The sequence below is a fragment of the Lepidochelys olivacea genome (assembly GCF_965140295.1).
Source record: "Lepidochelys olivacea isolate rLepOli2 genome assembly, chromosome: 2".
Taxonomy (NCBI): domain Eukaryota; kingdom Metazoa; phylum Chordata; order Testudines; family Cheloniidae; genus Lepidochelys; species Lepidochelys olivacea.
In genome coordinates this window covers 17,014,627-17,027,745 of record NC_140412.1, presented here as the reverse complement: position 1 = coordinate 17,027,745, position 13,119 = coordinate 17,014,627, and the positions used below count along the sequence as shown (strand labels likewise).

General features: G+C 42.0%; 1 protein-coding gene across 3 annotated transcripts in view; it reads right to left on the bottom strand.

Annotated features, from left to right (window-relative positions):
- Positions 1–13,119, bottom strand: part of LOC311516698 (otoconin-90-like) — an 87,562-nt gene that overhangs the window by 58,985 nt on the left and 15,458 nt on the right. For 2 of the 3 annotated variants that reach the window (XM_084621032.1, XM_084621031.1), the window contains exons 7-13: positions 12,386–12,469; positions 10,553–10,609; positions 10,350–10,436; positions 8,515–8,607; positions 7,282–7,509; positions 5,263–5,334; positions 4,936–5,007 (exon numbers count right to left, since the gene is read on the bottom strand). In XM_084621032.1, the coding sequence (XP_084477158.1) occupies positions 4,936–5,007; positions 5,263–5,334; positions 7,282–7,509; positions 8,515–8,607; positions 10,350–10,436; positions 10,553–10,609; positions 12,386–12,469 (693 nt within the window). The remainder of the gene's footprint in view (positions 1–4,935; positions 5,008–5,262; positions 5,335–7,281; positions 7,510–8,514; positions 8,608–10,349; positions 10,437–10,552; positions 10,610–12,385; positions 12,470–13,119) is intronic. The other variant, XM_084621033.1, reaches the window with a different exon arrangement.

Here is a 13,119-nt window from a genome sequence, read left to right as displayed (position 1 = left end):
TTGCTCAGGGTGATGGATCTGGGTCCTAAATCAAGTCTAATAATGATCTGGAGAAAGGGTTAAACAGTGAGGTAGCATATTTTGCAGAAGATGCATTACACAAGTATGTACAATAATGACGATCTAGAGAAGGTATATCCTGTTGTCCTGTTCTCATAACACAACAACAGGGGGACATTCAATTAAATTAAAAGGTGACAAATTCAAAACTGATCAAAGGAAATACTTTTCCACACAATGTATGGACAGTGAAACTCATTGCCACAGGATGACTTTGAAGCCAAGAATTTAACAAGAATCAAGCCGCAAATGACCATTCATATGGTCAAGAATATCCACAAGAATAAGGAATGTTTACAAAAAATTTGGAAGGGATATTAAACCTCAGACTTCAGGGTTTAAACCAAGCTCTAATTATTAGGGATTAGGATGAGATCTTCATTGGGGCAGATTACCCACATCTGCCTACTATGGGGCTTCTTCCCATTTCCTCTGAAGCATCTGGTGCTGGTCACTGTCAGAAACAAGCTAGTAGGCTAGACCGAAAGGAAGGCTCAGTGGCTGAGGTGCTAGCCTCAGAGTTGGGAGACCCGCGTTCCATTCCCAGCTTCACCAGAGACTTCCTGTATGACCACGAGCATGTCAGCTGGCTTCTGTGTGCATCAGCGGCACAGCCCTGCTACATGGAGGTGTTCTGAGGGAAAAATACGTGAATGACTGTGAGGTGCTCAAATACTGTGGTAATGGGGGTCAAACAAGACCATGGGTCTGATGCACTATGGCAATTCCTATGGATGCTGGGGATTCTCATCTGTGGAATGACTCCTGTCTGCAAAAAGCCTCTTTGGATTCCATTTACAGAAAGTGGCTTTAAGAAACTCTTGAGCTTTCATGTGCCTGATGCCCCATTCCCACCACTTATTTCACTTCTGAATGCTGGGCTGGGTGTTCTTCACCCTATGGTGCCCTCCCACACAATAAAATTACATTTATCATCAGGAGCCGTGGAACAGCTGCTTTAACTCTTCAGGCCCAGCAGCGCTCGGCGGTTAACATCGCCCTTCAAAACAGACAAGGTCTGCCTCAAAGCAGAAACACTGTCACCACACCTGACAGTACGGCTTTTCTCTGGGAACATAGAAATCATTTCATTTTGACCACATGAAGTAGCCTCATGGGCTCCACCGAATTTCCTTTCTCAGGAGCAGTTTATAACTGAAGAACAAAAAACAAAGCGGAGCAAAAGAGGACATGGAGAGTTCAGAGTCTGGCTCATTGAGTGCTTTGAAATATAAAAGACATGGGATAAATTTGCATCACATCACCCTAACTGGCTTTAATTAGCAGACAGGATGAGTGAATTTCATGTAATGGAAAAACAGTCCACATATTAACCTAGGGGCGGGAAGTATGAAAGCACACTCAGCCCATCATTCTTGGCTTTTGACCATGGCAATTCAGGAATGGAGCAGCTATCCGCAGGGGACGACAGGAGGTTGCCTGTGGGCGAGCACCGGGCAAAGAGGACCAGCATGACAGGGTAGGTCACAACGAGGAGTATTCGGCTGCTGGAGACCAAGGGGAGAAAGACTAGTAGGAAGCCAGCGAGTGGGGTGGTGGCCCCACTGGGCATAGAGAGGAAGCAGAGTAGGGTGGGCAGATTGAATGTGGGCAGGGTCCAGTGGGAAGCAGAGATACATGTCAGGAGGAGAGGTGGATGTGTGCTTTGTGGTGGGAGTCTTCAGACTGGGAGATGTGTTGCCTGATTGGGAGAAGGTCCATGTCGGTCATTATGGGCTATTTTCAAAAATGAGAATGAGAATTAAATGAGTATGAATAATGAAAAGAGAAGTAACTTTTCTGGAATTTGATGGTAACTAGGCAGGAAATTGGTGTGAATCCAGTGGGAGAGGGAAAAAAACATTCAAAATCTATTAAGCACGAGCAAAACATCTGCAGCCATTCCATCTTGTGCCAGGACCAGGTCATATGGCACCAAGCTAAATAGGGATGTGTCAGCAGTTGGTCAGGAGACTAACTTGGTGCTGTGGTACGTGGTCTGATGATTCAGTAGATCACATTCTTTTCTCTGCATTACTGACTAGCCAAAGGTGCTAGCACCAATCTGGGGGCACGATGCTGCACTGCTTTACGATGAACAGTAGAATCAAGGTCTTGAATACTCATGGTCATCAAATATCCCAGGGCTCTGTCTGAATGAACCACTGTGGTCCTGGCTAGATATTAACTGGAGAATTTGCATGCTGCTTAATTAAATACCTTCCACTGTTCCAGTCACACATGCTTTTCTTTTTCACACCCTGTCCTACACTGTTGTGCAGTATTGCTGTGCACTGTTAAATAGCTTTCATGTTCCACCCGAGAGGTGGCTGAAGTGAGCCCTTTGAAAAGGCACTCTGGGGTGCTCCAGCTTGAAAGTCACATTATAAAAACAAGTATCATTAGAGAACTGAGTTCAATGGCTGCTCTCAAAAGATAGCTCATATGAGTCAAATAAAGTGAGATTAAGGCTCAGTTTTTCAAAGCTGCCTGGAGGACTTGGATGCCAAATTCCCATTAACTTTGGTGGCTTAAGTGGCTCTGAAAATGTTTAGCCTAAATCAACATGCAATCTTAAAATGAGGTATTCACATTCCAGACCAGGCGACAGACAGTGAAGGAATTAAGATCAAGTGAAAATCAAGATTAAAACCCCCGAAACCACCAAATTCCACTCTTCTGTCATAGGAGGCACCCCCATGGGTCAAGATAAGATGTATCTAAATACGTGAGTCCTTCTCCAGCCCAAACCTCAATAACCCTTTGAGTTTTGCTAGTCACTGACTGCAGCTGGGGAAACCATCTTTACAGTTTGGTTTCCCTTAGCTTCTGTATGGCTCACCGCAGACAGGAGACTCAAGTAGGAGTGCTAGCTATACATACTGAGGCCTAAATGTGGAACCAGCAGGGACAAGAACTGCAGCAGGGCATGAAGCTTCAAGATGCAGAGTTAATTTCCTCTGGCCTTGTTTTCATCTCCTGTATTTCTTCCATGAATAATTTGGAACAAAGGCAGGGATAAGCCAGAAATAAAACCCATGATCCAATCACCCCCGAACGTAGAGAGAGCTCAAATTCAGCTCTGAATTTCTCAGCTTGGGGCTGGCTCTAAAATGAACCAGATAAAACCCCAGACAAAGCCTCACTCCTGAACTTGGAGAAAGTGTGGATCCACACACCCCTGCCTAAATAGTTGCATGGTAGGAAGACAGGATGGGGTTTGGAATGTGGGTTAATTGAAATGGAATGGGATGTTGGCTTAAGTCTTTATGTTTGTTATGAGTTTATGTTACTATTCTAAGGGCTTGTCTACATTACCTGCTGGATCAACGGGCTGCAATCAATCCAGCGGGGGTTGATTTATCACATTTAGTTTAGATGCGATAAATCGACCGCTGAGCGCTCTCCTGTCAACTCCGGTACTCCACCAGGGCGAGAAGCGCAGGTGGAGTTGATGGGAGAGTGTCAGCCATTGACTTACTGCAGTGAAGACACCGCGGTAAGTGATCTAAGTATGTCTACCTCAGCTACGTTATTCACGTAGCTGAAGTTGCGTAACTTAGATTGTTTTCCCCCTTAGTGTAGACCAGGCCTAAGAGTCATACCCATGCATCACACTCTTACTGAAGTCAATGGGAGTTATGCTTAAAAAAGGATGGCAAGATGTGGCCATAGTTGCTTTTTCTTTTCCACTTCAACAGTCACACTCAACATGTTTCTTTCTATCTTAAGCATACGGTATAATGGACAGAGCTGTCCTCACCAAGAGCACAAATGTTTATTTATTTCCTATGATAAGCACTGGCAAAAATCTGTCAGATTTCTTATATTTCTGGCTGCTGTTGTGTTTAGAAGCAGAAGTTTCCTTCTGCTCCCTGAATCACGTTTAAGGCTTTAACTTGACTTGCTATGCAGATTTAGCGTAAGTCTACTTCTAAGCTATTATGCTTTCCAATTGTCAACTCTGGACTAGATGACTTGGGGCTAATTTCCAAAAGAGCTCAGGGCCAGATGTTCATGGGTTCAGCACCCACAGTTGGGCCCAGATTTTTCAAGAGAGCTCCTTCTAGGCATCTAAATAGGGCCCAGATTTTCAAAAGTACTTAGCACCTATTGTGATACTTGGGACCTGAGCTACATACCAAGCCTGCACCTAATCTTGTGAAAACCTAGCCCCTGACAGGCATCCTTGATTTGCCGATATTTACATCACCAAAGGAGGTTAGCCACATCCTGAGGCTTAGGGACTGCTGGACTGGTAAACAGTCTTGATTTTCTTTCTCTAGATTACATGTTGTGTGTAAAGAAACAGGGATTGACTTTTATTAGTAAGAGTATTTGAAGCATGCTATTTTCTTTTGGATAAGGGAGTTTTCAGATTCTCCCCAAAGTTAAAACCAACACATGTAACACATCAGTGTTTCTCAAACTTTTGTAGTACTGGTGACCCCTTTCATATAGCAAGCCTCTGAGTGTGACCCCCCTTATAAATTAAAAACACTTGTTTATATATTTAACACCATTATAAATGCTGGAGGCAAAGAGGGGTTTAGGGTGGAGACTGACAGCTCGCAACCTCCCATGTAATAACCTCATGACCCCCTGAGGGGTCCTGACCACCCGTTTGAGAACCCCTGACATAGGTGAATGCCTTTTTTGTAACATGTTTTGTATATTAGCATTATATGACTCACAAATGGAACCAAAGTGAAAGTGGCCCATTTTATATATGGGAGCGCACAAATATATGTAACCTCAAAATATGACATACTGTCACATATTTAAAACACATCTGTCCTTTTCACATGGGAAAATCTGAGCAAGTGTATTTTGTGAGTACCTCCATTTTTTGCTGCTCAGAGAGCAGGTACTTACTGGAAGCTGTATGCAGTTTTGGTAACACTTCAGGCTTGAATACAGGGGTAGACAACAATAATGAAGGCAGATCTGTTATAAATGAAGGAAGGAAAAGAATACAACAGGCCTTGGCATTTTAATAGAAACATATGGCAGGTTCAGTAAAGGATCAGTAGACCACATAAAATTACACATTTGACAAATCATCTGTTTATATATGTGTATATGTATAAGCCCACATACAGGGACAAATTCATTAATTCCTCCGTCATAAATGTACCTGGCAGCATTCTTTACTGGTTATCTCAGAACAACCTCATTCTTGTACATAGGAAATAAACTTACCCGACTCTGTTTGGATAGATACTTTGGTTACTTCAGGAGAAGCTGGCTGTGTCCAGAATGGATACATTTCAGCTATGGGAACAAAACCAAACATATTTCAATAGTTATTATTTCTTTCTTGTATAATGCCAACAGCATGCTTGGTGCGCTATAGACAGATAAAGACACAGGACTCCTGTCCCCCTTGAATTAGACAGCATATAAAATATGGGGAGATGATGAAGGGTGAAGTTCAACATGCATATTGTTAGTCCCAAGGTTTTGGCAGGTCATGAACTAGTTGTGAGTAGACAAGGATTTACAATACGCCCCCCTGGCATAATTCAAATGGCTGGGAGCATGTCAGAGAGGGTATTCCAGGCATACAAGGCGCCGTGGCAGCAGGCCCAGGCATGAGAAGAACACGGCTGCTACTCTGAAACCTGTCAGAAAGTGGGCTGATAGCTAAGTGGTGCGCATGGAGTGAAGAAGGCAGAAGAAAGAGTCAGGAGCATGGAGGCCTTTGGGTAAGTAGCTGTGGAAGGCAGTCCCAATAATTGTATGTAGCTCCCCTACAATGATGAAATCTCCTCACTAGAAAGAGGAAGAGGTTTCAGCAAATCCTGCCTTTGTTCAGCAGAGACAGAAGGCATTGGTGAAGATGTACCCACTGCAGAAAAAAAGAACGTATATTAAATTGTCCAGCCAGATTTCGGAGCTAATTCAATACGAGTCACATAATATGTGTTTATGGGAAAGAATCATGGACTAGATTTTCAAAAACATCTAGTGATTTTTGCATGTTCCACTTGAGACTAGAGCTGCATGGAGAAAGGCCATTCCATTTCGTGGAGGCACTTTATATTTCAAAATTAGTTTTTGTTCCAATTTGGAAGGAAAACCAAAATTTAGAATTTCTCTGTGAAAGGGAATGGTGCCCCAGCTCCAGGGCAGTCCACCAGGGGGCCTTTGAAGCTCTGGGGCTCCGGTTCATGGGGAGCCCGCATGGTGGGCTGCCCCAGAGCCCCTGACCTTGGAAGCCCACTGTCCCCAATTGGGCTGGAAGCCACAGTGCTTAGGAGCCATGGCTTCCAGGATCTTGGTTCCCCATTAGCCCCCCAGGAGGGCTGGCAAAGAGCAGGAAGGGAAAACTGACAGGAAACCAGGTATGTGTGTGCCAATTCTGCTACAATTTAATCAAAATCAAACCATCTCCATGAAAATTCACTCGTCACTTTTGAAAATCATGGCCCAAGCTCTTTCCTCATCTGACTTGAAATGTTTCAACTTTGACATATATGGAAGCAAAAAGTTACATGTACTGGATGCTGATGATGTTTGTGGGAGCTTTGATCTCAGGGTGGGCAAACTGTGCCCTTTTATGTCCACACTAGCTCTCATTTGGCCTTTTGAGTTACCATGAACCTGACTTGCTTCTCTTCCCTTCTTATGCTCAGATTTTCGGGTAGAGGCTGGGGTGTTTGATGTCTGGAGGGTCAGAAGAAGAGTTTCTATTGTTCTTTGCACCCCTATGACACTATCTGAGCTGGCTGCTCCCTGAAAATGATGGGGATAGGCCAGGGCTGATGTAATTTGTTGAATGCGAGGACTTTTCTCAAGACGGCAGCAAGCTCAAGCTTGATGTTTTTCCGCAGGAAGTAACATTTCAGTGGATTGGGGGGCCACAGAAAATCCATGGTTGGATCTAACAGGAGCTGTTTTTCTCTCCCTTCCCCATCCTGTTAAGCCCACATTCTCCTTCCAGTACACAGCCCCTGAATAGCTCTACAGAGGGTAGGAAGTTGGGCCAAGAAAGAATAATTTCCCCGGGCTACAGAGTGCCTGAAGATTCACTCCACAGCTGCTGTTACAATGCATGCCCTACACAGGCAGGGAGGACAAGCTGAGTGATCACATGAGCAAGATTTGGCCTTTAAGCCTCCCTGAAGATGTATAAGCAAAGGACATAGTCTACTGAGTGAGTGAGAGCCCCTTATGTTCCCAGGCATCTGATCACAGCAGACCATTCTCTGAACTCACTTGATGGCTGTATTTGGGGTAAAATATCATCACTTTCCATGGTAGTAGGAGATGGCCTTGTAGTGCCATGTCCTTTTGAAGCATCTGTCTGTAACCACAAAGGCAGCTGTAGAATTGGAAATCCAGATCCTTTCAAACCAACAGTCTTTGGCCATGTGGGAAATCTTGTAGTTAGGATTTCATCTCCTTTCCATGCAACAGTCTGTTCCCAGGAAGGCATCCTGGTTGCTAAGGCCATAAAAGAACAGGAAGGATTTTGTTATCTGATTGCACATTGATGTACACTTCTAGTGCAGCACAGCCAAAGCCAAAACATCCAGAAAATGGTGAACATAACACTTTGGGGAACATGTCTACAGTACATATGGTAAAACCTATCAATTCCTAGAACACGTTGAATGGCAACTGCTCAACCTCGTTAGCGAGGTCAGGGGAGAGATGGATGCATGGTAGAATTTCATTTTATTCAACATTTTCTGTTTTCTGAATGGAAAAAAAAGTTTTCAAAAAACAAACATTTTACTGAAAAGTTTTCTGATTATTGTAAAAAAAAAAAAAGGAAAATTAAATGTTATTTTTTCAGTTTTTTTTCCCCTCGAAAATAATTCTATCATTTCCTAACCAGCTCTACGCTGAGCTAAGAGGTGAGGGTTAAGGAGGGTGATCATGTGAAGGGCATGTGGGGGAAGCTCTCTGTGCATTCATTCCCTATTTGTAAGATGGGGATAAATAGCTCTTCCCTACCTCACAAGCTATTTTGAGGATAAATACATTGAAGACTGTGAGATACTACAGTAATGGAGGCCATGTAATTACCTTCGATAGTTAGATAGAGAAAGAGGAGACAGACTGGTGAGAAGGAGTGGTTTATGGGGAGAATGCGTGAGATTTGGGAAGCATCTTGAACTGTCTCCTCCATCTCACATGCCCTGCAACCACGTTTCCTTAATTCACAATTCACATCCCTCTGTAAGACACCTCTTCTGTGAACAATGAAGTTATTTAAAAAAAAAGCTTTGGGACAGAACTTCGAATCCCCAATCACACACTATTAGCCTGATGTGTAATGTTTCTCCAGTTTACATATCTTGTGCTTTAGGAAAATGCTGTGCTTTCCTCTAGATTTTGTACTGCACCATGCACACAGTGGTGCGAACCAAATAAGAAACAGAAATGCATTTCAACTAGTCAGCCCAGGAGATTAAATATTTAGCTCTGAGGATACTTGCATACTTTTAAATGTCCAAATGTCTTCAGGGGGCTCATCCGCAATCTTGTCAGGGTCTTCTCGTAAGGTCATTAAGCTGGGAAGAATTGAGTCTATATCTTTCAGTTAGTAAAAGTTAGAGTTAGTTGTATCGTGCCATGCTCAGAATCCAAAACAAATTTGATAGCATTTGGATATGTAAATCAAACACATGGTTTTCGATTGAGTTCTGGTGTAAGAGAAACAACCATTGTCTTTGAAAGAAAAGTAGCTATTGGGCAAAATGTCTATATGTTTTTACTGTTTTGTTAAATAGGAGAAATAATTTTCTTGGACTTTATCCTGCACAGGTAAAATTCCCATTGACTTCACTTATAATATTTGTGATGTTCATATTGAGCAGAAGACCAATTCACCAGTGGCTGCATGAGGTCAACATTTTAGGTGTAGCTCAATCTACCATGCAGTTTAGGTTACCACAACAGGTCTTGATGTAGCAACTGGCCAAATGTATCTTATCCCCCTCTAGTGGCTAGCTCACATAGACTATAACAGCTTATTACTGCTGAGAGCTAATGGAGTTAGTTCTTTAAATCAAGTGCAGTAGAGTCCTGTGGTTTTGGTACTGACCGTTCCCAGCTCTGGAGATCCTATTTTCACACAAGTGTTTGTTATTTTGGGGAAATTCACCTAGATTTACTTTCCCAGATGTGTATCTATGGAATGAACACGAGTATCTTACAAACCTTACAGAATATAGTAGATACCAAATATCATCTATTCATCTTTATAGGAAGAGACTGGACTGCAGTGACTGACAAGTTCACTGCTAGATAGAATGCTAGCTCCCTCACCTCCCATCCACATCTTAGGCCCTCCAAACATCTAGAGAAGACATAGCTCATGGGGTCATGACTACACCTACCTCTCACACACCACACTCATGTGGTGCATAGGAGAAAATATTCTCCTTTTCTGCCCCTAAACATGGTCCCAGCATTTCACCTCTCCATTATTTCCCACCTTTCAGAGAGATGTACAAATTCCCCACCATATCTCCAATTGGGGTAAATGCAACACCTTTCCCCTAAATGACTTTGCTTTTGTATCCAAATTAGAAATATACATCTCTGGCTTCTTTTCTCTCAGTAAGCAAACCAGACACTTCCTAAATCTTACACCAGGCACTTAAGACCACCCTCAAAGGATAACACATTAGATGAACATCTAATCAATCTTCATATTATTTTCTTCTAATTATTTGTGCTTTCTGAGAGCAAATTCAAGGTCTTAGCAGTGCTGTTGAGTCAAATCCTATAAGGAGTTGAAAATCTACAATCCCCAAGGAAGTCAAAGGGCTATGGGTATGCTCAGTTCCTATCCCCATTTAAGGGCCTGATTGAAAACCCATTGAAGTCAATTGGAAGACTCCCATTGACTTCAGTGAGTTTTGGATTAGGTCATAAAGGTCAGACCAGGGCTGGATTTCCAATTAGGCACAATAGGCACGTACCTAGGGGTGCTGGCATTCTAGGGAAAATGCCTTACCTTTCTAAAACTGTGTGCCACACGAAGGTCAGCTGTAGGCAGGGGGGTTCTGAAGATGCTGTGCCAAGGGGCTTGTAAGGTGTAAGTCCAGCCCTGGGCCAGACACTGCATCCACTGAAATCATTAGAAGTTTTGCCTTCAGTGGATAATGGATCTGACCCTAAATGTGGTGATGTGCCAGTGTTGCATTTAACTCATACACAGTTTCCTGTGGTTAATACGTAGTATAAACAGACAAGTAAATCTCTGCATTCATTGCAGTGGTAACAAGAAAACATGTTGTTATTCATTTATTCCTTCAGGATGTACTTACCCAGGAGCGCAGACATATTACTGGAAAATGTGTAATTAATAACAGGAGACTTCTCTATCATTTCCCAAAAGTCAGACATATTTCTGCCTGCAAAAATACATGCACAGAAATAAAAAAGGGGATTAAAGCAGTAGATTCTTGATTCAATCAGTGCTGTATGTGTAAAGGGTTATATTCTCAAAAGGGATAAGTTCTACATTTACCTATTCGGCCTGCCATCACGCAGATATAGATACAGTCTGAATCATTGCTCTGACTCACTGAAAGGAAAACAAATGTAGATCAAATGCTTTTTATTAGAGTACTTTAAAGGAGTTGAAATCAGGGAGTCAAAATCCACCTAGTAGGGGTGACTACTAGAGCTAGTTGAAAAATCTCAATCCAAATTTGGTTTTTGACAGAAAATTCGGTTTTCGACTACATGAAATTTTGCACAAAAGTGCCTGCTTTCCATAGAATATTTCCATTTTCTTCAAAGAAGCAAGATATTTCCATTCAAAAACTGAAATATTTTGATTTGAATATGCCTCTGTGGTGTCTTATAGGAATTGTAGTGTAGGTGCCTCATGTTCCCTTTCTCCTCTATGAGCTAGACTCCTCCTTGTGAACTACATCTCCCATGATGCACTATATGCAGGGACTCCCCATGATGTATTGCCTCTATTGTCCAAGAGAGGAGACGGTTGTGCCTCATGGAAGATATAGTCCAACCAGGGAGTCCACCTTATGCAGGACAATGGAAATATAAGACATCTGAACTACAGCTCCCATGAGGCATCGTGACAGCATTTCCAAATGAAAATATTTTTGTTTTCAGCTGAAGTATTTTGGTTTCTGGATGAAATTTTTCAGTATTCAAATGTCCTCCAAAAAATAGACCAAATTTGATTTTTTCCCCTTTTTTGTCCAAATTTTCCACAAAAAAAATCCCCATTTCAAACCAGCTCTAATAGCTACTCACCAGTATAAGAGGAGCCTAGGTTGGAAGAGTCCTTTCTTGAGTCTGGTTCACTCCCAAATGTACAGTTTTTTAAATAGCAAATAATAAATCAACAATTATTTTTAGAAAATTACCAAATAACTGCACCTCAGAATTTGAAGTATTCCTATTAATCTGTCTGTCAATATAGTTAGGAAATTCTGCAATTTTAAGGTAATATTATTTAAGGTTTGATTATGCAGTCCTTAGTCAAGTTGATGTGCAGTAGCTCAGCTGAGCAGTCTCTTTAAAGTCAGTGGGATTCCTTGTGGAGTAAATTGCTACCGGATGTAAGGAAAGTGTCAGAATCTGACTCTGAGTTATATAAGGCAATTCACAGGATTTTAAGGGTAACAACCAAATCAAATAATTTTCAAAGGGATATTTAGCCTCTAAAAATATTCAGGAAAAGTTAGTCCCACATTTTGGGCCAGATTCTGATACATATACTCAAGTTGAATAGTACCTTACACCAGGAGTAGTAATAGTAATAATAATAATAAAAAATAATATCCAGTGCTTATAATCAGTAGATCTCAACGCACCTGTAAAGGCATATCAAAGCACCAGTCTACCGGTGGGGAAACTGAGGCACACAGAGATGAAGTGACTAGCTGAAGATCACCCAGCAGGTCAGTGGCGGAGCTGGGACTAGAAGCAATGTCTTTGGAGTCTCAGTCCAGCGCTCTATGCACTAGGCAACATTGCTATCCCCTGTCCCACTGAAGTCAATAAGTACTAGTGGAGGAAGTTTGAAGGACTATTTGTGGAATGTGATACTAAAGTTGACTAAGGGAACCTTAATCCAGCCCTAAATTAATCCCTTTACATTTTTGGTCATATGTTACAAAGACTCCGACAATAATTCATTACATTATGAAACAGAGTTTTAATAAAAATATTTTCTCAAGGTGATTTGGTTTACAGTTGCAGCCCCTATTCTGGTGAGGTCAATACTGCTGATGAAGCAGTGGGGATAGCTACCACCTTAGTGTTTATAACATGTCCTTTTTATGTTCCAGGAGGGAACAGGACAATGATAAAAAGAAATGCACACCTGAGACGATCGAGGTGGATTTGAAAATTTCTGTGAGGTAACTGGTGGAGTTTCCAATAATATCAACAAGTAAAGCTGTAAAATCTAGAAGACAAAACAGAGCAGGTTTACAATCCAAGGCCCCAATCCAGTAGTCCATCCCTGTTCAGCAAAGCACTTACGTATGTGCTTCACTTTTAGGCACGTGCTTTGCCTTTGATTTCAGTGGTAATTAAGAATGGGCCTAAAGTTACATATGGGCTTAAGCGCTTTGCTGAATAGGGATGGATTTATCTGTACATGGCCTATGTGCCACTGGAATCCCACTTAGGTGCTACAAAACTCCCAAAATAAGACTTACGTGACGCAGAGGCCTTCACTGGCCCTCTACACTGAAGAGAAAATCACATTTAGAGCCAACACTGTAGTATCAATTTTAGCAGCTTTTCAGTACATGGCATTTATATTACAGTGAACTTGTGTAACTTGGTTTAGGAAATCAGCAAGAGATAGGAAATACAGGCCACAAATGTAAGCTTAGCCCCCGTGGCCTTTAATTTGTAATATTCCCTTTCCCCAAACTTCTGTTTTTTTATCATCCAAACCTTTTATTACTTTGCTTGCAAACTCATAGACGCAGTTTTGTTTTGTGTTTGTACCATGCCTAGCACAATGTGCCCCTGGCCCATGAGGGGTGCCCTGATGGGCTATCACAATACAAATAATAAATAAATAATAAGTATTATGGTAGTGCC